This window comes from Dermacentor silvarum, chromosome 1, assembly GCF_013339745.2.
Source record: "Dermacentor silvarum isolate Dsil-2018 chromosome 1, BIME_Dsil_1.4, whole genome shotgun sequence".
Taxonomy (NCBI): Eukaryota; Metazoa; Arthropoda; class Arachnida; order Ixodida; family Ixodidae; genus Dermacentor; species Dermacentor silvarum.
Genome location: NC_051154.1, coordinates 85711801 through 85737768, shown reverse-complemented (window position 1 = coordinate 85737768; position 25968 = coordinate 85711801). Strand labels below are relative to the sequence as shown.

At 44.7% G+C, this 25968-nt stretch overlaps 1 protein-coding gene across 1 annotated transcript in view; it reads right to left on the bottom strand.

The window, feature by feature from the left end:
• Window positions 1-25968, bottom strand: part of LOC119431774 (RNA cytosine-C(5)-methyltransferase NSUN2-like) — a 100738-nt gene that overhangs the window by 13523 nt on the left and 61247 nt on the right. Inside the window, exons 11-16 of the mRNA XM_037699248.2 lie at window positions 22038-22239; window positions 12293-12417; window positions 8233-8272; window positions 7136-7228; window positions 2767-2902; window positions 2599-2679 (exon numbers count right to left, since the gene is read on the bottom strand). Of these exons, the coding sequence (XP_037555176.1) occupies window positions 2599-2679; window positions 2767-2902; window positions 7136-7228; window positions 8233-8272; window positions 12293-12417; window positions 22038-22239 (677 nt within the window). The remainder of the gene's footprint in view (window positions 1-2598; window positions 2680-2766; window positions 2903-7135; window positions 7229-8232; window positions 8273-12292; window positions 12418-22037; window positions 22240-25968) is intronic.

Sequence of the window (25968 nt, the reverse complement as noted above, 5' to 3'; positions counted from 1 at the left end):
AGCCAGTATGTGAGCCCACAGCGTTTCAATGAGATCACGGCCTGATAAGAACGCTCGCTTCATGCTCATGTGTAGGTGAGCCGTAAGCTCGTGCGCGCCTTCGAAGTGAAATTGTCCAGAATTCATTATGACGCAGAAATTAGCAGCACCAACTTTTTGGATGTCAGGAACCGGCTATGAACTCCTCGTATGACTGGCTTCAAGTATTGCGTCAGGATCAATCATCTTAACTCAGTGCCAAACACACCATCCTGGCACGTTGCCAGTAACACTGCTGCCCGTGGACGCCAACGTGTCCCGTGCAGAGGCACGCGAAAGTTATTCGTCCCCGACAGTCCTGGACTGTCCGAGGCGCTGCATACGCAACACTCATTAGCTGAAAGCTCCACCTTGGGCAGTCGGGGATTGTCAGGGACAGATAATCGAAGATGCCCAGTGTTCGAGAATATTACTACCGCCATTTTAAAAAGGCTCCATGTGGTGTATGTGTGGCCAGCAGCCTTCTATTTTCATGATTTCTGATTTCGCTTATCTCAAAATTTTTTCTGGTAATTTGCAGCTACGAGTTAAGGGGGCTTTACTATTATGATAACAGGTGGTTCAATTGTTGCCTGCATGCTAGCGTTATATCAGTTACTGGCTGAATCACTTCTGCGACAAAATAATCATGGTGTGTGTACGGTTGTGAAAACCACATCTGTTATGTGTGTGTTGTGCTGCTGCTACACCGCAAAGGAAGTTAAGAGGTCCTCACCATTTCGTAGAAGTTTCGTGCGACTTCTTCAAACAGAATGCAAGTGCGCTTATTATTTGCATCACATGAAAACAGCAGTTTCTGTGCAGATTTTGTGCAAAATAGAAATGAGTAACAGATTTCTTCACTAAAGAAAGGCATGAAAGGGAAAATTGTTATCCACCCGAATGTAGCACGAAGTTACACAGGAAACCCACACAGGTTTCTCAGAAAGAAAAAAAAAAAAAAAACTATGCAATTGAGAGAAAATTCGTCCTGGTCCGAGATTCGAACCTGGGAACGCCTTTCCAGGGCAGTCGCCCTACCATGTGAGCTCACAAGGAGGCTAGTAGATCACAGCGTTAGGGCAAATGAATCGACAAATCAACAAATTATTTTCATGATACTTCCTCCACCTTGCGGAATTCCAAAGAAGTGATTTGCCAGAAGAAGGGTTGTTGATACAGTAAACATTTTTTTTTTTAATTAAGAAAGAGAAAACTGTCATCCATCCATCTAGCATGAAGCTACAAAGACTACCCTTACAGGTTTATCAGAAAGCCTTCCTCTACATTGCAGGCTTCCGCAGAACTAATTTGCCATATCCTGTGTCCCTGCGCTTCGAGTTGTCGATTAATTCGCCCTCGTTCTGCAATCTGCTAGCCTCCTGGTCAGATCAGTTAGCTCAGTTCATGATCGCTTCGAGTTCATCTTAATGACACAGTAAAACCTCGCTGATTCGGATTTCACAGGACCGAAAGTAAATGCTAGAATTAACCAAATGTAGAATTATCTAAGGTATCAATAGAACAATCAATAAATGCTTCCTACATCAACATGCTTATATTTAATAAATGAATCAGTAAATCCTGTTTCTATTTTGCACAAAGGCAGTGCAGGAGCTGAAATTATCATCATCTCAATTGGCTAGCGCTCGCAACGGCGAAGGCCTCGTGACGTTTGCAGTGCGACCCCGCGGCACAAGACCCGCATCATCATCAGAGGCATGCTTTTTACCGCCATGCACACACCCCGACTATTTTTTGCCAGTCAGCTGGCTGGCAACAGACCATCCATCCATTGTGATGCAGCCAAGGCGAGTTTGATGCCAGCGTGTGGGCTGCACATGGATCACGCTTTATCCCCGACAGCTTCCACTATGTTTGTGACATCGTGCATGCATTGCACTGAGTCAAAACTAAACTACTGCTCGCCGTGGACCGTGGTTGCAATCGACACAATAATGGATGGTGACCATGCAGTTCTGAAGGCACGCGGCCAACATGCGTACTCAGTCAAAACGCACCTACTGTCGCTGCTGCGGACAAAACAATGGTGACTATCAATGCGATTACGTAGTTCTGAAGGCATACAGCCAACACAGTGTTATGCGAGGCAGTAAACGCAATAATAAAGGCTATAAAGGCACAAAGCATTCCAGTGTTCCTGTCATTCCCATACAATTTCCGTTGATGACTACAGGGATAGGGACTCTGCCGCTTTGTTTCGGTTGGATGCTAGAGCCCTTTTTGCGTCGCCCATATTCAGCACTACACGCTCGCCGAACACCCAGAGTTGTTCGAATTAACCGGTGTGCAGCCATATACATCCAAATTATTGAGAGTTTGATGCCATTATATAATGCATACTCCTGCCGGAATCAAAGGATTAGTCTGAATTATGTAATTTTCCGAATTAACAAGGTTTTACAGTAGTCCACTGTAGTAATTCACAACACGTTTAGTGAAGTACAGTGTATATGGGCACGTGTTTAAATTAACATCTAGTAAACCTGTGTGAATCCCTAAATATGCTATACCTTTGAGGTTTAATTGTTGTAAGTAAAGTATAATGGTTATTATTACCTCTTGGCAAACCCTGAAGTCACATGCCAGCTCTTCTTTGCCCTCACAACGACAAAAAACCCGGACACCCGTGTTGATGATCTGGAAAAAATAAAAACTGATCATGACAAAACTTGCACAGGCATCGAATCACAAAAGCATTAACACTGTGTCTACCAGTGCACCCACCTTAATTCTTTCACGGTTCAATTCAATGATGTTCCTCACGGTCTTAGACACAAGATAGATGTTGCGCTTATTTTCCTGTTGACATCGGCCCAACAGCTGCTGGTTTGGGAAAGCTGGGTCCACTTCATAGAAATCTCTGAAAACAACATGAGCATATTTGCAGACAACCAAATGAAACATGAAGACTTAATGCATTGCCCTAACTTAAAACATTACCTCAGCAATACTTAATTGTCCCAGGAATAAATTCATCTTGTGGTTACACTGTTGCACAAATACTACTAGTGTGGTCATGAATATAATGTGAGAAGGGACTCCTGATGACGAAAAGAGATAATGCAGACTAACATTGTGGTGGTGCATGAACATACACCACCACAATGTATCGTGCATTATGCCAAAATGCACTGGGGCAGCTGTGTTTGTGAAATGAAACTACATGGGCACAAATCACTACAGCAGATCAGGCCATTGGATCTAAAGTCCCTACTTAAGCCTTCTCACTGTAGAGAGACCCGCTTGCATCATGGCCAGAATTCCCCTTCACTGTGGTGAGGTGCTCTTGCTATACTTGTAAGCTTGTGCCTAGTGCCATAAAGGGGGTAGGCTCCACTGAAAGATTAATTGCTGAGCTTGCTGCATTATAATGAGCAAATATTATTTTAAAAAATCATGAATTATATTTGGAGAATGGTTTTAAATTGATATAACATGAGGTGCTTCCGCAGATTGGTGATTCTGTAAATAAAACAAGAAATTATACTACATTTGTCAAATAAAGCAATTCACTGCTTTAACCCTTTCTGTGCCAAGGACGAGTCTCTCTCGTACACACGTTTCTGACTTTTCTCCAATATATTCCACTGACTAGCCTCATTTGTCCGGGGATTTCCTTTCATGTACTGAGTGCCACAGGTGAGTGGCAGTCATTTTATCATTTAGATGTTAATGCTGTGTTACAACAAGGCACAAGCTATACAGAAAAAAAGACCTCCTTCTGAGTGCAGTCGGCAAGAACATAGTGAAAATCTGGTTCCCCTGGGTTTTAAAAATGGTGACACAGTGTTACGCAGCTTCGGTGACAACAACCACGCTTTTCAATGTCTTTTGGATGTTTGTTCACCTCAAGTAAAGCACTAGGCCTGGAAAGCTCTAGTGAGTCATGTTCAAAGCTTCAACTTAGTTCTGATTATTATAAGGAAGAGTTCGAGCCTCCCGAAGCCTCTCTCGTGTGCATGCGGCTCGACGAAAACACTATGCCGCTTGCACCTCTGCGATTTCCTTTCCTCACCATACCAGGAATGATGCGCCGCATAGAGGACATCAAAAGCATGCTTGACTTTTGTTTCAAGAAATTTCAAGCCTCATATAGACTTTCTCTGTGGCTCATCATACCTATCTAACTCAAAACATGAAAACAATTGATGGTAACAAACAACAGAACACAACAAACAAACAGCTGATATTGCAATAACAAAAGCTGTTCACAATGATCAGCCATAAGATAATGTGCAAAATTTTGGTTGTTTTCTGATTTTAAAAAATGCACGAAAAGGGTTAAATAAAAGCTGGAGAGATTTCAAAACTTCATAATATTGTTTTCAGCAGAGTCCGAAGATAGATACAAGGTCTGCATTCAAATTGTATCATAGTGCGCTTTGCTTGGAACTGTCTGCACAAAAGATGGTAACAACCACAAACTCCTAATGCTGCTACAGGCAAAACGTGCCTTAACAAGCTTACGCACTGCCTGCACAGCTGGCTATCTGTAATTGCCTCATTTGTTACTCAATAGAGGCAAAATATGGCACCAGATCTAAACAAGCAAATTCATTTACTCTTTAGAAGTTCTGAACACTTTTTAATGCTATTACCACATGTAATGTACTACACTCAGCTCAATTTTTCTGAGAAGCACATAGATTTAAAACCATCCTTTACATAGTCGTCATGGGTGAATTAATGACATTATATGCCCAATGCCTTAACTCCGAATGCCATTTACAAGCTAACAGATGGGTAATTCAACAGCATGAGGCCTTCAGCAGCATAATGGGGGCGAGGAGTTACGAAATCGCCATTTGTCGGAAGAGCCTCGCTTGCGCAGTATGAAGGATAACGCGGTGCGCTCCTCATAGGTTTGGCTGTCGGCGCTCAATAAAAACACCACGCCGGAGCCCTCCTGGTCATTTCTGTAACTACTCTCCAAACGAGGGAAGTTTCTTACTGTCAAAATAATAACCTTGGGCAAACAGAAAGCGCAGAATAGTTTACAGGCGCTATCTATTCACCGAATACGTACAGTGAACGCCCATTGCGCGTGGCCACCGTGATGGAGTCCCCCGAACCGGCTTCTTGCGTATGCGTCTTCTTGCCTGGTAGGCAATCGCTGAGAGCAGACTATGTGAAATATGTTCTTATAGTGTGCTGTCTGTATAACCAGGTGGAGCATAACAGAATGAAGCCTCAATGCAGCAATCAACTGCGCGTCTGCATACATGTCCGCGCACAATGTTTCACTTTCGCTGCAAGCGCGTTTTCGCACTGTGCCGTGGGCTTTAGGCCGCAGCATATGAACATTTGACAGTACACAAGCAACCATTGTTGCTATCAGAGCTGTTCAAAAATAATTTCGTTATAACTAGGGACTTCGACGTTATACGGCGACTCGTGATGTGCCATCGCGACGATTCAATCATTTTTTTTTCTTTTCTTACAAATTCTTCGACATTTCAATATCGTTATTTCTCAAGTTGTGTCGCACTGTATGGTTATCGGTCTTCTCAGCGAGGAATTTCCCGCTGCTTTTTTTTCTTAATCCAGTACATTCATTGCTTGGTGCTAACACAAACATGCTCATATGCCATGCCTTTTTTTAATGTGCTTCTTACCGTTCCCTTTCCTTTCTGGTGAACTTGACAGTATCTAGCATCAACAAGCTCATAGACCAAATCTTCATGACAATAACTGGGCAGCGCGCCTGGGCGAGCTTCTCAGCGCACGCTTTTGGTCACTCACCGAACATCGCAGCCCCAACGCCATAACAGAAATCTTCCTCACGGAAGATCTTGCTACACACCCGAGTTGTAGCCGATGGCTGCTTGCCGGTTCTAAATTTCCCAATCCAAGCTACACGCAGCTTCTTGGCCTGTGGGTACGTGTGAAGGCTGACACCTGGCTCCATTGCGTACGCGTCAGGCACTACGGTACCGAGCAATACTCTACCATGTCGGACGCCTTTAAAGGCACCCACTACCTATTATAGTGCTTTGAAGTGATGTCAAGCAGACACCGGATGAAGGAAAACATCCCCCCTTAATCAGAACCATAGCGCAGGTGGGAATAAACTTTCGTTTTCAGCTCGCTTCGGTGCTTCCAAAGTAAAAGACGCAGCTGCTGTGTCCCTGTGATCCCTCACTACCACGTCGCGCCGACGGTGGTGCCAGCTTTTCCAGTGGTGGAGCTCGCCCCCAATAGTGCATGCTCTAATTTTCAACATTTGTGTTGTTAACCACTTCAGCTTTGGATTAGACAGCAGTTGACAAGTCTAGACACAACACTTCTGAGAAAGTAAACTGCTTGACATATGCTAATTAGTATAATACTTTTCAGTGACATTATTTATAGGAAGTGGATAAGTGGGGAGTTGATAATTTGAACTTAGTTTTGCAGCAGTGCATTTAGGATGTGAGAGAAGGTGCAGGAAAGGACGAGATAGGACAGTGCTTTTGTGTATGCCATTTTCACTATGGTCCCATCCTAAGCGCACCACTGCAAGTTTAGTTTACTTAAAGGTGTTTGCACTTCTAGTAATCTAATTGCATTCTTTTTGAAAATTGCAAATCCAAGCTAACTTGCTGCATCAACTTCCTATATACGCGCCACAGTGTTCAAAGACATTAATTATTATAGTGCATGGCACACTAACAAATGCAGTTCTTGGCTGACTCTATAAGTAGTGATCCAGTTTATTTGTTTTTGGTACAGACAACAAGACAGTGTGCAGGCAGTATACAGAAAGAGGCACCAGAGTACAATACTGGTATCAAACCTCTTGTTATTGATTATATGAAATGTTTGATATCAATAGCGTTCAAACAGTTGCAGTCAATATTTCAAACAGTCATACAATAACTAACAGTAAGTTTACCCTTCTGAAATAAGTCAAGACCCATTCATAACACTAAATAACCTAAGTACCTAAAATATTAAAGCAGTCTTATGTAGGTAACAATGATAATGATCTGATAAAAGTCAAATTACCTGCTTGTAATATTCACATGTTTTCTTTTGCTTTCCTTGACAATAAAATTTTCTACCTCAAAACCATATTCAATCAATAATATAGTGCTTAAAAACAACAACTCACCGTACTGCTTTCCAAATCTTGTCATCTTCTGAAAGGAACACAAAAGGATCTTCCTTGTAACCCTGGATCCTTCGTTTCTTCCTTGGGGCTACACTGAAGTATATAAAAAAGGCATGCAAATGTAGTGCAGTGTCAGAATGGTTAGCTTTGTAATGCTTCACCCTATGGAGTTGTACTACAGCAAATGGGTGCCAGAATTACTGTCCTGCACCTAGTGTAAGCCTACCTCGAAATGATTAAAAAAAAGAAACAAAAAGAAAAGAAAAGCCTTTTGCCAACAAAATGGACACAGACAGCACTTTATTATCCATACTTATGGCAATAAAAAAAATAGATTATACTTTCTGCAACAATCCAAGAACTTAACATGTAAAACAAGATACTCTAGTGGAAAACAAGAATACAGTAGAACCCCACTGTTATGTTCCTGGGTGCTGCGTTTTCCTGGCTGTTACATCATTTTCGGCCGGTCCCGGCATAGCTCCCAGAGGACCCAATGCATTGGTAACCCGCTGCTGCGTCGCAACTGTGGGACTGTTCCCGCACCATGCGTTCCAAACTGCCACCCCGCTGCCAGCCCGAGAGGCCATGTTGACTTTTCGTGTCGATTGATTTGGTGGCTTGACGATGGGAATGACCGCCTAAAGTGCCGGGGGCGACACCTATGACTTAATTTTGGTTTCCGCCAGCAAAAGCATGGTCTTTGAGATCCGTATTGGCTATCTAAAGATGGTGTCTACGACGCGTTGGGGCCTTAAAATTAGTTTTGGCGCATAGATTCCGTCCAAGTTGAAGGGCAATAACGCCGTCGCTGCGCGCCGTATGCTGTATGTGTGAGTGAAAGCGTGCGAGGGGAGCCGACGACCGCGGCTAAATCTTGCGCTCGCAAGAAAGAAAAGCGGGAAGGAAGCGCCACTACTCTCATTTCTCACTTTTTCCTGTTTCTCAACTCTTGCGTTTCCTGGCCCTTACGTTTTTTTTGTTTTTTTTTTCGGTCCCGTGAAAAACGTATCAGCAGAGTTCTACTGTAGAATCATCAACATATAGTATACATAAAACAGAAAGAACCTGTAACGAAGTGAAACTTTGACACCCACCTTTTGTCCTCCTCTTTAGTATCCTGCTTTTCTTCATGACCTGAAAATGAACTTATCTTAGGCACTCAATGTACTACAAAAAATACTAGTTGTATACTTTAATGAGACACTGAAAAGGTTAATCTATGTAGAATCACAAAAATGCTCGTTTAATTGCACAAATGTCACCAAATGTAAAAAAGATTATGCAGATCCAAAGCACATATTGGAATCTCTGTGAAGCGATGCTTTTGTGAAGCGGTTACTTAAATGCTAAAACATTCAATGCGATGCGTACCGGTGTCTTTATTTTGATCTATGCCATGTTTAATACAGTCAATGTCCGATATTTCGGCCTCCCTAGGGGCCTCGAAATCGGCCAAAAAAATGAATGCATGCCTTTTACTGCCCCCAAGGGCTAAAATCGCCACAGGCACGTGCGAAATAGCTCTAAAGGCCTGCCTGTACACTTATTAGGCGTATCGGTGCTCGTATTGTAATAGGAGATGGCGGGTGCACGCGTGTATAATTAAGGAAAACATACCGTGTCCCGTGACAACTGCCCCTTCCCACTGTGTATAGTTCACCGCATAACACAACTGTATTGAGGCGAAGCTGACTTTAGAGAACAGGCAATATGCAACGCATCGAGCTTTTCGAGCTTCGAAGCCATTGGCGAGGATTGCAAAGGCGGAGTTGGTGCCATTGCTAACAGAAGCGCAATGTTTCAATGGGAAACGCAGCACCGAACAGCAAGAAGCTTGGTAGTGAACGTTGAAGTAGCTAGGCCTAACGTTTGTCGCGGTGGTAGCTACGGCTGCCAGCGGATCTGCATGCGAGGGCGCCGGTTCAAGGCAGCGAGATAATCAAAATGGTGGCGCTGGTGGCTTCGATTAACGCCGTTTCGGACCTGCGGTCATGGCAAAAAGTACAGAAAATTGAATGGCAAATGTTTTCTGCGTCCGAACATTCAAACATTCTTATACATTGACTTTGTGGGATACGTGGCGGTGCCGCGAAGGCGTTAAAAAAATCGGGTGCCCGGAAAATGGGCCGTTGACTGTATTAAGCAATGTTCCTATTTGCGCTACACTGTTCACAATCTAAGCCGAAATGCAAACAACAGTTCATGCGAGTGCACACTGTAAGAAGTGGACACAGTGATGTTGCAAGGATGAAGGTGATGTTTGTCGACGTAAGATTAGTGAGGACAGATGCATGCTGAGAGCAGGGCCGCCATCTTGTTCACATTTGGTTTCGCCTCACGCGATTGGTCTATATTGATTTAGGCCGTGATATCAGCACGGCCTGGACCCCCCCAATCTCATTAGACGAAACCGAACATCGGCTTTTCGAACGCGTACAAGATAGCGGCCCAGTACGACACAAAAGACACGAGTGGGGTTGACCATTATTTTTCCTGTTTTAGTCCTGAGTCCTTAGCATAATGGAAGCTGGTGCACGCACAAACATGCTACACGATGAGTGAGGCACTTTCATGTTCAGCAGGACAGAAGCCACAGTCAGGAAAGTCTGGGATAGTCAGCCAAGAAAGCTTCGCTTTAAAAAAGTACTTAGCAGATTAATCATACTAATGGCATAATGTGTCCAACAATTCGCAATATTTTCTTGTGGTACTTATAGTTAATTAAAAGATGTACAATGCAAACGTTTAATTACATTGCCAGCTGCTTCACTGATGAAATAATTGGCAGATATATTTGATTGCAACAAATTCACTTGCTTGATTAGCTGCACGACGCACTTCTGCACTGTGAAGGAAGTCACTAACACTTGACATTTGCGTGAGATGCCACAAACTTCATCTAAAAAATTTTCACACATCTTGCCACAATTAAAGTGCTTAAATAAACACATGGAGGTCTGCTTCATGCAAAAACTGGAGATATATGTAGTTAAACCTTGATACAATGAAGTCGCCAAAATCGGCACTTTATATTCTTGTATAGAAATTTCGCTATACAGTCAATGACTAATTTTCCAGACGCTCGATTTTTCGGATATGCCAGATAATTGGGACGCCTTCGTGGCACCGCCACGTACCCCAGTCAATGTATAATAACACCTGAAATTTCAGACGCATAAAACCTTCGCCATCCGATTTTCCGGACTTCTTGCCGTGACTGCAGGTCTGAAACAGCATTAATCGTAGCCACCACCATCGCCATTTTTAATATCTCGCCTCCTCGAACCGGCGCTCTTGCATGCAGATCCGCTAGCAGTCGTAGCCACCACTGCAGCATAGCTACTTCGATGTTTGCTTACAAGCTTGTTTCTGTTCGGTGCCATGTTTTTCATTGAAACAATGCGCCGCAGATAGCAATGGTGCTGACTCCATCTTTGTAAACCTCGCCAGTGTCTTGGAAGCTCGGAAAGCACAACGCGTTGCATAATGCCGTTTCCCGAAAGTCAACTTTGCTTCAACGCAGCAGTGTTACGCAGTGAAGCATATGCGAAGTATTGCAGTGAAGCATACTAAAAGTGGGAAGGGGCAATTATCGCGGGACACTATGCATTCCTGATACGTAATTGCGTGCACCCAATGTCTCAGTAAGAGTAAGAGCACTGATACGCCTAATAGTGTCTGGTAGGCTTTCAGAGCTATTTTGGACGTGCCTGTGGCGATTTGAGCCCTTGAGGCAGCAAAAGGCCTGCATTCGTATTTTCGGACTGCCCTATTTTCCAGACGTTTTCGCGGCCCCTAGGGAAAAATTGGACGTTGACTGTATTGAAATTTGACCATACGTGCAAATAAGTACAGTTGCCGACGGATTTCTGTTACACAGGAGGGGCCTAAAATTTTCCAAATTATCAGAAAATTGGAATAAAAACAAATTTCAATGACAAAAGGAATTTTATTTTGCTGAATTTGAGAGTCAGTGACAGAAGATACGGTTTCATGCTGGGTCTAAAACATCGTCACTCAATTTGCAATTCTTTGGCACAAAAGGTTATTAGAGGAGAAAATGGCGCACGTTTTTCTTTTTGAATTTCATGGCAGAACAGCAGCGCTGATAAGTTAATCTGACACCACGGATTTCAAAGTTCGCATGTTTGGGCCATTCCTTGTTCAGCTAAACTTCTCAAAACTTGTCATTAGGTTGAGTCTTTGGTTACTGCAGAATGCAGTGCAATCCTTGTTAATAAACCACTAACTAAAGAGCAAGACAATTTCCAGATATGATGACGCCAGGAGCTAGCAAGGGAACTTAAAAACATCTTTTCATTTTTACGTCTTTTCTAGCTTACCGTGACTCTGCTCACAGTAAGACTGATGTTTTTCTGCTAGATGTGTAATTTACCAATCAACCCAGCTTAAGCTGCTGTGCTTGAAGTGTCTTTTAAGCACAGTAGCAACGCAGGGAGAACCAGCGACACCATGGTGTGGCACTGAAAGCAGCCATGTGCATTTTCTCTGGACATGACAAGATTGGTTGCAATATTCCTATGACATGACAAAATTAGAGCTTAAATTTCAACATTCACATACTCATATTATGTATCATACTAGAAGTATTATCTGCTACCTGTCACAGTTGCTACCCATGGTAGCTGTGCTACATATTGCAGCTGTGACAGAAATTTCTATGTTAGAAAGGCTGGCGCAGAAATGATATGCTAATCTCATGACATGCTTGAACACGTGATGTGCACAGTGACATCACAAGCACTTGGCCATGATGGCTGTTCCATGTACAAAGCAGCAAACTGCACAGAGTGTTACAATGACTGTTTGATTAATTGTACAACCTACCATACCTCAGATGCCAGTGACCAGAGCTAAGCTAGTTAGTAGTCCTGCTAACCTCATAAACTGCCCTGCCAATCTCCATGTATACTGACACACACACGCTTATGCATACTTCTACACTCGGCAATCCAAGTCACGATACACTTTTAACAGTAATAAATTTCAATAGCCCCAATAGCATGTTCTGTACAAAGATTCCTGCCAGTTCAATTCTGTGCATCCTTGTAATGCTTCATCACCTCAAGTGTGTCACTTACTTCTGAAGTCTAGGCCTGCATATAAACATCACAGTATAATTTCTGTACTTACTGACAGGAGCCTTTCCCACGCCTTTGTCTTTGTTTTGAGATTCCCATGGCAGTTTTGGTGCCGTTTTCTTTAGTACAGCAACAAAGAATGCACCCGTGTCTTGCTGGTGAGGAAGGATTCTTATGCTGATAAGAGAGAAAACACTAATTACACATCATGTATGTTTCTGTAGTTCCGCAAACAATTATAACTTATGTCAATTATGCAATGTTGTTTAAAGCAGCATTCCACTAATCCTGTATGGCCAAACCTGATGACAATCATGGATGACAGCACTTGCATATACCTATAGGAAATGCCTTGTCAACACCACTGACCCAAAAGGTGCATTTTAAGCACCTGTCCTAAATGCTGTAATTTTATACCAATAAGCTTTAAACAAGTTTTGGTGTGAGTTATTAACAAGTCATAATGAAGAGCCAGACCTAATTGCACAAAAGGACGTTGGAGTAAACAAGAAAAAAAAGTGTCACACAGCAAAACCGCAACTTTCACATATTTCTGGTGATTGATCCTGGAACAAGGTGCTCTTATTCACTTTCCAGAATAGTGGCAGTCATCCAGCAAATAAAGAGCCCAGCCGTAACCTCATTCAGAGTTGCAATCTAACCAACAAAATTTGCATACAAGGCTCTCAAACATCTGCAAAAAACACATGAATACGTTCAGTGCAAAAGCACTGGAAGCCTTAAAGGGCCCCTCACCAGGTCTGGCCATTTTGAGCTGACAAGCACAGAGCATACAAAGCATACTAACGACTGTGTCTGCTAAGTGTTACTAGGCACCGCGGAATGAGGTGAAATTTCAAACCAAACGCACTTTGCCTTTCTCCTTATGGGCGCCGCTACATTGCCATGCTGTCACGTCACTCTCATTGACAAGTGACTTCGAGAATTATTCAAGATAACATCAGTTATTTGTTTAATCTGTTGCTTCGAAAGACGAATTAAAGTTTAGAGAAATAATAAAACATATAAACTGAATGTCTGAGTGTTCTTGTTTTACTTCGTACCGTAGCAAGAGAGATGTATGTACAGTGGAACCCCAATTATACGACTTTGAGGGGACCATGCAAAACCGTGGTAAAATCCGGGCATTGTATAATCGAAAAACTAAGAATCTAGGCAGTGACGCTCAGTCTTGCCCCCAAAAAATGGGTATACCATATTTGTTCGATTGTAAACGCGAGTTTGTTTCATGATTTTTTTTGCTCGCACTCGACAATCGCGTTGCATTCGAATAACGGCAAAAATGACCATCTTAAATTAAATGTTCTAAATCCCGCAATTTTTAGCGTTACGTTGGCAATAGGGGTGTGCGAATATTCAAAATTTTCGAATAACGAATTGAATAGTGTCCTATTTGAAATGTTCAAATAATGAATCCAATAGTCACTATTCGTAAATGCGAATATTTTTCGAATACTTTTCGAATATTGCTGAACGTCAAATGCGCCGAAATAAACATATACAGTCGACTCTCGTTACAACAGATCTTCATAAATCTGACAAAAAATGGCCATTTTTATCCGAAGTCAGTAATATCCGAAACGCCTCACTTCTGAAACCTTCGTCGCGATGTCTAACAACGTTACTGCAAAGAGTGAGTGAAGAACATCCAAAGTAAAAAAAAAAGAGGGAGAAGTCTTTCGCCCGAAATGAGAAGCATCGATTGCGATAGCAAATTAATAGACAGCTATACGAAGTAAGGATAGTAGTTTTATCAGCCCTACAAAGTTGTAAACAATTGCTTACTAATTAAAATTAACAAGCATGGTATCACGCGCGCACAGGTAAACGTGAGCACATCTTGCTCGATGACCGCAGAAAGTCGCTGTCAAAACGCCGCAGTCAGGAAGCGCAGAAGCAGCAGCGAGTGAACTAAACGTCGAAAGCACAGCGCATATGAGGGTACTGGCACTGAGCGCACTTTGTCCTTTCAAGATAAGATCACTTTCAAGATATGGCACCCGCTCGGCCACGTTGTAAGCAGAAGCTGCCGGAGTAGAAACCCCTCCCCCCCCCCGCCCCGTGTCTAGCGCGCGAAAGAGACAGCGCGTTTCCGCCCCGCCTTCCTCCCTAGCGCGTATGCACGAGATTGAGCCGTGATTGCTGGCTGACCCTCCCAAGTCTGTTATCAGCCTGTGCCGACAGAGTAAAAGTACGTTTTATGTGCCTGATATTGAAAAAAATTGCCGCTAATTTCGTCCGCTGTAGCCAGGGTGTCGAACCGGAATTTTTTCAGGTTTGGTTCGAGTTCAAGCCTTTCGGGTTCGGTTACGGTTCCCGAGCACCATTCCGTTACAGTTCAAACCAGTTACAACGGGTTCGGAGAAAAAAAAAGAAGTGTTTTTTGTTTGCGCCTTTAGTGCTGCGTTCTCGTTTCTCTGTCACGTCGGTATAAAAACTAATTCATAATGTAGGTTTCTTTTTGTAAATCTTGTGACTTGGCCAACTTAACTGTACAATCCACTGCAAAATGTTTTCCATGGGAGGCCAACGATTACAACACTAACTGAAGCGAAATAAAAGGTTCGCAGGGACACTTAAGGCTGCTTACGTGTGTGAATGTGAAAGCATTACGCTTTATGGCCGCAAGTTTATTTTTATTAATTTATTTTAGTTCATTAATATAATTAAATTTTATTTTATTCTTGGCTCATAAACCCACAGTTTCATACCACGCAGTTGTTTTCCTGAGGAAAACAACAATGGCTCTAGGTAGCCGCCGCGGTGCCGCCTTGTGCTCCACTCCCCTCACCGACCAGTGACGGGCAGCACATCATCTCCAAATAATGCATCCTTGCTGCAATCTTCTGGCAGGCAGCACCCTGGTGCCACTGCCCACTTTTATTGGATGTACAGCATAATTATTTCGTGGGTATTACCTTTTTCAATTTTATTCTGTGCAGATTTTTTTCAAGCTCTAACAACAATCTTCCAATGCATCTTCTACCGAAACCACTCTTAGGTTTGAGTACAGTATTGGCTTGTACGATTACCAATAAGCATAATGTGTCACCTTTGCCGCTCCCAAACATTTTATTATGTGCTCAGTCAATGCTGCAAATTTTTATTTGGCAGAACAAAAAGAGCGAAGGAAGAGGACGTTGTCAAGGGTTGTTGGATTCAACCTCGTTCGATGACTAGACAGGATGTACTTAAACCCTGAAAATGCCCTCTCGGCGCTAACTTGTGTGGCCGGCACCGCACGCGCTACTGTGGCAAGAAAATACAGGTCTGGGCACTGCAACTTTTCTTTCTCCCAATAGTCCACTATATTTGAATCCTTGCTTATTCTAGGCACCTTCTCGAAGGCATCGAGTAGGCTGTGTACTTCTTCGGCTTTGACTGAACTGTCGCTAGCTGGTTGCAGGCAGTCCTCTTCTCTTTCCATAAGGAAGCCCTCAAGTTCATCCTCAGCTCGTAAGCGCCTAGAGGGAGATTCTGCTGCCACTATTAATTGTACTTGACTGCCTCGGACGATCCCACGAAGCCACCTCAATGTGGTCACAGGATGCTGTTTTCCTCGGCACCTTTCCTCACTAGTCAACGTTACATGGTAGCGAGGATCTAGATAGCTGCATAAAAAAGGTTATGATAACTTGATAAAAATCAACTTGTTTATTACGACGTTCTATCAGGATGTGCAGAGCATGGATGGATGATGGTGCAGCATTAACTTTCAGCAGCGTCTCCCGTTTTTCTTAACAATGCTTCGAGCAGATAAAGTTCTCTCTTTACCAGACTGCTCTGCTTGAAATCTCCGTTCCCATAACCAGTTCGGAACTGTTCCTTCGATTCGTTCTGGTTCGGGTTCAGTTCCGAAATTGCGGGGGAAATACGTTCGGTTCCGGTTCAACACCCTGGCTGTAGCCAATAGTCCGTTGTAGCGTGATCCGTTAAAAGCGAACTTTGTTGCATTAATAAAATAGGTAGAGCAAACTAAGCTTCAAATATGGTCCACTACTGTAATTGAGGCAAAAGTACAGTTATTTTCACCCCCGCGGGCATAGTATATACATAAAACATGAGAACTTGCGTAGAGGAAGAGACTACGTCCCTTAAATAGGTATACTTTACAGGCTGTGCAGCTAACATTCGCACTCGCTGAAGAGCCTTGTGCATGCAAAGGAACTACTTGTTTGCTTCTAATGCTCCATTTGTGCTTTTATTAAACAATGCTTCTTAACGTACTATTAAATGACAAAAGCTTGCTAACCTTAGGAATACTGGGAAGTAAACATTGTTTTATATTAATTGTGATAATGGCTATTCGTTATTCGAAAACTATTCGAAAAGTATCCGATATTCGATTCGATTCTGGCACTATTCGTTTTGTATTCGGTTCGGTTTCAAAAATCACTATTCGCACACCCCTAGTTGGCAACCTGTAACTTTGTCTCGATCCAATCCAAAAACAAGGCGACCAAAGTCAGAATTTTTGGGGGGTTGGAATCGACGCTGTTTTCGTTTTGCTTGCGTCTGGTTACGATGCTGCAATACCTTACGGCCTTTGGCGGTTTAACTACATGCATTCACCACATTATGGCAACGCGCGCATTCGGTACGACGGTTGCTTCGAGAGACAAGCAATTTTTATGGCCAAATAGCTGGGAAAGTCTGCCGCGGCACGGTGTCTCGATGTCAATGAGTCGACAATTTGCAGATGGCGGGACCAGCAGCAGACACTTTTCAAATGCGAGGTCAGTCAAAAAGCCTCTGTGGAACTTGAAGTGGCCTGGTACTGACTCTGAATGAAATGATTGCGTGGTCTTTTAAGAAGTTTAAACAAGCTCGACGGAACGGAAGATGACTTGATTCTCGGGTGATCACTTTTGAAGATTTTCTTTTGGGAAACTCGGCTCGTCTTGGCACCGAACCCCTTGAAGTATACGGCCAACAGCTCTCTTGGCGCTGATAGTGAACTCAGGAAAACGCCAGAAACACTTGTCGGGGACGCTTTCAGTGCTGGGTCACGCGAAATTTCACAAAAGTGAAACGATCTATGAAAGTGATTGCCCGAGAATACCGCCCAAGGAAAGCTACCCACTGCAAAGTCACCCCTCGCGTTACAATCGTGGTCGCGTTACTTTCGGGTTTGTACATCCGTTTTCAGCCGGTTGCAGTATGCTCAGGTGCCAGCCTGCATCTGCTTAGGGTTTCTTTTCTTCCTCGGACGGTGCCAAAGGCGCCGTACAAGGCGGGGTCAGCGTAAAATTGCGTCATGTAATCAAGGGTTTTAATACATTATTTTTATGGGGGTGTTGCTGGGACCAAACCAATTCATCGTAAAATGCGGGTCGTCGCATGACTGGGGGACGTATAACCGAGTTTCCACTGTACCTTATTAGTGCTTAGGGAGTCTTATTGAATAATAATGGTTCAAATGAAACCCAGTTTAAATGCTATGCACAATATTGCTTGCCAAAAATAAGGTCAGAGGTTCAATTCCCAACCAGAGGGGCCAAAATTTGTTTAGGGCTCAATGTAAGAATACCTGTGTGCTAAACTCTTGTGTTCATCAGGGAAGATCAAATGGCCCAATTTCCCACGGATGTCACAACTAGTTTTCTCCAAAACCTATGTATAGCTTTGGCATGTCATAATAACTGTCAGTGTTGGCCATCCAAAAGCAGCACTATAAGCTACAAGGGTACCATAGTGGAGGGCTCCATATTACCGTATCTGCAAGAATATAGCATAGATTTTAAGCAAGCAAAATTACAATGGCTCAGAAATTTAGAAAAAATAATGCAGTCAAGTCCATTTATAAGAATGCTGCTGAAAAATATACTGCATATAGACCTTTTCATCGGGCGCAGAGGAAGGGAGCGCGACAAGCCTTTCCTCCTCTCTGGCTTGTGCGAGCCGGCGCGGCGCGACTTGAATGTGTTGCGCGGTCGCGCGCTGCGGAATGATTTGGAGTTGTTTTAGCTAGTTCTTAGTGCATTTTACGGTATGTCAGTTCTTACGAGGTTGTCGAACAACCACTGTGTAGCCTTTAGGTGCAGCAGTAGCTACAGTATCTAGGAATTTCTCTTAATTGTATGTGCAAAAATGTAACGCGCATCATCACCTGCGGTGCGTGTATGTGTTGTGAACTATGTTGGATGTATCGGTTTTCACTCGACGAAGAGCTGTTGTAAAACATTTGTATCAGCCACCGGCATCGCTCTCATGCATTTTAAGTCGAGTAGACTTCAAATCACTATGTCTACGTTAGCCTCCTACAAGGACGAAGGCTTTGCTCAACACAGCGAGCACTGCGGTTGGCAAACCAACATGATATGCACAATTGCTTCGTGCTTAGATCGACATTGCCTTTTTGCCTTGTAAGGCACAATATACAAAGGTGATCGCGTAAAGAGAATCCAACAGCTATTTGTAAGGACACAATTGCCGTAAGATGGGTGAATATGTCGTAGATGACTCAACTTACGAGACTGAAAAAAAAAAAGAGTTCACATGTCCTCCTATTGCGGCAAAATAAAACAGAATGCGGGATAACAACGCAATAAGACTTCACATGGTCGTGCCGCATGCTTGGACCATTTGGACCATATGCTACAGTGGAGTCTCGATGATACGATCATGGCTAATACCGGATGATACGAATTTTTCTGTGGTCCCGGCTGAGCCCCATTACTTTGCAACGTGCTAGAGAACGGTTGTTACGAATAGATTTTCGACCCGCGTCGGTTGATACGAATAAACGCCGCCCCACTGACGGCCACGAAAAAGAACAGCGCGCAGTCACGCGCTTTCTCCCTTTCTCTTTTGGTGCGGAGGCACGGATGCGGCGCCGGACAGTGCGGAGGCCGCGACTGGGTGCGAAGAGTTTGACGCAGTGGCGCTTTTCTTGTTTTTGCGCGCGGCAAGCGAAGGTTCGTGCAGTCTATCGCTTCAACAGAAACTGAGCGGCGTAAGCACAGCGCATACAAAGGTCAGAGCCGTGTGGAGATCGCTTTCAAGATACGGTGCGCGCGACAACCCCGACAGCCGGCACAGGCGCAAAGTACAAGAACGTATTTGTTGGCAGAGTAGAAGCCGCCCCCCCCCCCCCCCTCCCTCCTGCGCTGCCTTCCCGCTTTGCTCCTTTCGGTGGGAGATTGCGTTGCCAGTTACCCTTGCGCCCGGTGCCCCGCAGCACAGCGTCGCCCCCCCCTCCCTCCCATACCCCCCGGCCTTTCGCGCGACGGAAGCAGGGCCGGGCTCGACTGGCGCGCCCGGCCGTAACGGAAGTCGCGTTTGCTTTCCGCTGTGCGTTCGCTCTCCGTGCGCGAAGGCGCGCGTCCCCCGCGCCAAAGGTGCGCTTTCACTCGCACATACGGCGCGCAGTGACGATTTTATCGCCCTTGGACTCTTGCTCCACGCTCCTCCTCCGCATTGCCTTCGTTGATCTCCTCTCCCGTTGGTGGGCGCACCTCGTTGAGAAGCGTGCTCGCTACCGCCCTTGTCGGCGAGATTTTCCAGCGGAAGCCGCATTATAACTGGTATTTCGTCTCACACGGCTGCACTGTAAGCGGTATGCGTATACATGGGAGTTCTATGGGAGGGTAAACGGGAGTCGAAAAAGGCCGCGTTGTAGCCAGTTCAGCGCTATAAACAGTTACGTTATAAGTGAATGTAAATGGCAGAACTGTAAATGCTTTTTACGTGCGCGTGCCTGAGTGAGTTCACCTCCGACTCTTTAACTTAGCTAGTTTTAATTGTGTTTCGATGATACGAATTTCGGCTAATACGAATATTTTTCGTGACCCCGTGAGATTCGTATCATCGAGATTTCACTGTATATAGAACCAACAGATCTATAACACAGCATTTAGTACTGCCTCGGACACTCGCGCAGTCTGCAGCTGGTCGTTCGACCACTCGAAAAGTGTGCACTGTACGCTATGCGGTTATCATTAACCAAACTATTTTATTTGTGGGCGGAAACCTTGCCCAGCAAACAAGGCAGTCGCCCAATGTATCTACAGATAACAACTTGCATGCTTTTCAAAGAAAACAGGACGACTTATTCTCCAGCAGAACGGTACCCACGCTGCTAGGATCGTCAAATGTTTTTTAACTACTCATTGCAGCTAAACCAGAACTTAGAATTACAGTGCTGAGAATGCTGCAATAAGGTAACATTCGTGAAATGAATTTTCAGAAATACCTAACTGATATCCGAGGCTGATTGTAGGCTCAAACAAATGCGCACACCTCGCGCTGGGTGCTCCATCCGCCCTAACGCCAGCAGAAACTCCAGCCCTTTAATTACTTCAGACTTCAATTTCTTCATTACGCCTCACAGGACCACTCCCCACGTAGAAGACGCCATTTTAGGCTAAATAGACCGCACCAGTGCGAAAAAATCCACTACGAACTGCCGCCGAGCGTATACCATAGCCTACAACACAGGCGTTCACCCAAGCCAGCATGCCAACTGCCCATAGATGGCACCACTGCCTACGCAATGGCAGCGCCCATGAAAAAACGGTCTATAACAACAGGCCCAAGCAAATGAACTGAGAAGGGGGGCGAGAGAGCCTCACTTCCATATTCTAGAACATTCTTCCATTCGACATTTCATCTGATTTCAAGAAAAGTTGCAGTTTCGCCCGAAAGGCAAAGCATAAATTGTGACAGCAAATTAGTAGACAGCTATACGGAGTAAGGGTAGTAGTTTTATCAGCTGTATAAACTTGGACACTTTCACTTACTAACTAACTTAATTAACAAGCAAGGTGTCAGCGCACACAAGCAAACATGAATAGATCACACTCGATGACCACAGACAACAGCTTCAACGCTGGCGTGAGCAAGCGCGGCAGCAGCAGCGAACGAAGGTTCATGCGGTCTATTGCTTCAATGGAAACTGAGCGGAGAAAGCACAGCACATACAAAGGTAGGAGCCATGTGCAGATCACTTTCAAGATACGATGCGTGCGACCGCCCACGCAAAGTACAAGTACGTAGTTGCTGGCAGAGTAGAAGCCATAGCCCCTCCCTCTCGTGCTGCATTCCCGCTTTTCTCCTTTCATGTGCAAGATTGAGTCACTAGTTCCCCTTGCGCCCGGTCTCAAGATACACAGTTGGTGCCCGCAGCACAACGTCCCCTCCCTCCCATCCCCCCACGGCCTTTCACGCGACGGAAGGCGTCGCGTTTGCTCTCCACCGTGCATTCGTTCTACGTGAAAGCACGCGTCCCTCGCACTCTTTCACTCGCACATACAGCATACAGCGATGATTTTATCACCTTTAGACTTTATACGGAGCCTCACGGCACCGACGACAGAAATCCGCTAGGAGTGTCCATATAACTGCTACTGCAATAAACGTGGATGGCAGCATCAGCCCTTGGTTGAAGTAGTCAATGCACTTCAATGACACTTCACAGTGATCCTCAAGCAGAAATTTCCCAACCAGGTGATTTCGGAGTCTACTGGAATGCACTGGAGTGAAAGCGTGTTTTTTTAGCAACTCCTCACCATAGAAATTACTGAGGAGCGTTCTTGAAGAGCAGTGTGTTCAGTCAAGGAGCGGCTTTCTGCTTTACTCGGTGGGGATGAGAAAGAGCGAGTTGAGGCTCGTTTGTGAATGCGAGGGGCAGCTTTGTTCCATTTCCTCCACTCACTCTTAACGATTTGTCATACAACTATCACCCTTCTTAACATCCTATGAAATGCACAACCAAAAACCAAGATAAGGGTATCAAGGACACATTTCTGGCTGAGAAACGGGAATACTATACATACCAGCGCTCCAATTTCAGTTGCGCAGCCACCTCAGATGATGGAGGGAACATGTGTGCCCTGATCTGTGTGTGGTATCTCTCTGGAACTTCATCAAATGAAGAGTAAACTGCCATATCTTTACTGGAAACTTTCCATGTACAGAGGCCTGGGCTGCTCACTAAGCCCGGCAAACTGCTCCTGGCATCAACCAGCTCTACCGTTCCTACAAGTAGAAACAAAGAACATATTGTGGCTATCACATAACAGGGTCTGTTTCCTGTCCTCCCGAATGCCACATAAAATAAATACACATCAACTAGCTCTACCGTTCCTACAAGTAGAAACAAACAAAGAACATATTGTGGCTATCACATAACAGGGTCCGTTTCCTGTCATCCTGAATGCCACATAAAATAAATACACATGCAACAAGAAGCACTTTTTGGTCCCTTTCAAGTGTGTACCTTATTCTACAGGGAAAGGGGGAGGAGGGCAAAGAAGGAAAGATGCACATTAGAAACTAGTAAACATGACAGCTGCTATCTTTCACTCATTACCATATTTACACGATTGTAGGTCGACCCATTTTTTCAAATTTGGCAATCCAAAGTTGGGGCGTCGACTTAGAATCGAAACCGAACCGTGTACCGCTAGTAACGGCAAGAGAAACGAGAAATCAGGGGCGCTATGGCGTGGTTACAACTTTGCACCTACGTTTTTATGGTTACGGTAGAAGCGTAGCGTATTAATTTACCGTATTGCATACATTTTGATTGCGCGCACCGCAAGCGCACGGCTCTTGTGGGAGCATCGATCATGGAAGAGCCGCCGTTTGGGGGGTATTGGTAGCTGACGGAATAGCCGCCGTTAAGGGGGTATTGGTAGCTGGCGGAAGAGCCGCCGTTAGGGGGGTATTGGTAGTTGGCAGAAGAGCCATCGTTTGGAGGTATTAGTAGTTGGCGGAAGAGCTTTTGTTTGAGCAACGCCTCCTATAAAGACAAAGACTTATAGGAGGCGTTGGTTTGAGATACGATTGTTTTCGACGGCCGCGCGCATCTGTCACTTCTGTTGTGCTGAATCGTCGCGCCTGTCATGAGTGCCAAGAACTTTCGGCGCTTGTTCTCAGTAGTGTTCAAACGGGCTGCTATCCTCCATGCCGAGGAAGCTAACAACTGTGCAGCGGGACGCAAGTCTGGAGTCAGTGAACGTGTGGTGCGGCAGTGGCGGTTTCAGCGCGAGGAAATTTGGCCTCCCTGGCTACTGTGTGCGGGTGGGTCCTCTCTGCGTGGGCGGCTGTACCGCGCGATGTCGTGGTGCAGTCGTTCGCGAAGTGTGGACTCACACTTGATGACGACGTGCTGTGGGACCGCAGCAGCTATGATGGCGGCAGTACCAGTGAGGTCAACTCTAGTGACGATGAGTAGTCTTAGCAACCCCATCAATAAATTTCCCTTGAGTGAAATGCACTCGCGTGGTTTTTCTCCCCCCCCCCCCTTTTTTTTTGAGACATGCAATTTTGGGGGGGTCGACCTACATTCGAGTCGACTTACAATCGTGTAAATACGGTATATTTAACTGGTCATTTGAGAGGACACTAGCCTTCTAAAAAGGTGCTACACATGCATCTGCTTTGGACAATTCAGAGCACTCCAATCATGTTTAGGTGGTCCTTTCTGAATGCTCGACTCCAGCTGGGAATGCTATGGCATGGCCTAAGCCTGAATGCCACAGCAGCTGAGAATGGTCAGTCACACGAGTGCCTCCTCACACCAAGCTAAAGTTCTGTTTATTTTCTGTGCTTACTGTCCTAATAAAGATAACAGAATTGTGGATTTGCCAAGGCATCACCATGCTGCATCTTCTTGTGCATAAATGGTGATAGCCGCAGTGATTACAAGAAGATAGGAATGCCTAGGCACAATGCTGCATGCTGTGGGTAGATGGCTGATGATGATACAGCTGGTAACAGTTTCTTTAACTACTGCTATGATCCACATGTTTGCCTATCTCAAATAGTGTACAACACATGCAAGCATGACAGGAATGCACTACAGTAGAACCTTGTTAATACGATCTCATTTCGTACGATTTCGCGTAGTCAATGATGGCAATCAAGAACACAAAAAATGACCCAATACAGTAAGTAGAACCCTGCTGATAAGTTTTTCACGGGACTGTAAAAAAAAAACAAATAAAAAAAAACGTAAGAGCTGGGAAATGCAAGAGCTGGGAAACAGGAAAATTTGAGAAATGGGAGTAATGTTGAACTGCACACAATATTTTAATTCTTACGTGTGAAAAAAAGTCATAGTTTCGTCCGACAGCCAAAGTATCGATTGCGATAGCAAATTAGTAGACAGCTATACAAAGTAAAAATAGTAGTTTTATCGTCCGTATAAACTTGTAAACATTCGCTCATTAACTATATTAACAAAGAATGGTGTCAGTGCCCACAGGCAAACATGAACCCATCACACTCGATGAGTGCGGACACGCGCTGTCAAACGCTGGCGTGAGGAATTTAAGCGTCGCTGCAGAAGCGGGCGAAGTGACCTTCATGCTCTTGTCTATCGCTTCAACGCAAACTGAGCGCCGAGAACACACAGCACGCACAAAGCTACGAGCCGCCGACGCACCTACACTGCGTAGACTCTGCCCCCAACGTAGATCGCTTTCAAGATACAGCCCGCGCGCCGCCACGCAGTACGCAGTTGATGCCAGAACACAACACTGCCCGCTATCCCTCCCCCCTCGCTTCCTCGCCGGTGCCTCGAGCGCAACGGAAGAAAGCACGCTTCCTCCCTGCTTTTCTTTCTTTTGTGCGCGAGATGTAGACACGGTCGTCGGCTCCTCTCGCACGCTTTCACTCGCACATACACCATACGGCGCGCGGCGACGGCGTTATCGCCCTTGGACTTTATACGGAACATCTATTTTTAGGGCCGCAACGCGTCATGGACACCATCTTTAGATAGCAAATATGGATCTCAAGGGCCATACTTTTGCTGGCGGAAACCGAAAATACGTCATAAGTGTCGCCCTCGGCACTTTGGGCAGCCAATGCCATCGTCAAGCAACCAAGCCAAGCGACATGAAAAGTAAAAATGGCCGCTCGGGCCGGCGTGGGGTGGCAGTTCGTAACATATGATGCGGGAACGGTCCCACAGTTGCGACGTAACAGCGGGGTTACAATGCATTGGGTTCTATGGGAGCTGTGCCGGGGCTGGCCGAAAACAACATAACAGCCGGGAAAACACAGCACTCGGGAATGTAACAGCGGGGTTCCACTGCACTAGGGTTTTGCGAATAGTAGATTTTGAGTTCGAAGCGAATAGTGATTTTGGACGAATATTTTCAAACAGAAAATCGAATACTGTCAAACCACGATATAACAAACTCGATTTAACGAAATTCGCAACGTAAAAAACTAATTTCATTTCCCCATCTTAGTTCCATTGAAAACCGTGCATTTTTTTTTCATGATTTGCAGTAGTAGTTCCACCAAAAAAAAATAAAAAAATCTGACGTAACCTACAAAATACACCTATTTTCCCCATGGTAGGGAAAGAGTTAACGAAGTTATTTTGTGACTCGGTTTCAATTTAGCGAAGTTTTCGGCCATCGCAAGCACGTAGTTGGCACCTTTATGCCTAGTAAATCTAGCAAAGAACGATAAAAATGTCGGCCGAGGCAAAAGTTGTTCTATTTCAAGCGTCCTCCCGTATTAAAAGTGTGAGCGGCAAAAACGCCGTCAAAGCATTTATGGTCATCGAGTGAAATCTGTTAATGTTTGCCTTAGCACGTACAACACCGATAAAACTACGAACTTTACCTTGTCAGTTCTGACTTTTCATTCTTTTTTTGCTCAGGACGAATATCCGTGTCTTTTTACACTTTCGTTTTTAAATTGTAGGCACCGGCTACAAGCACTTAGCCTGGTTTAAAGGACCGT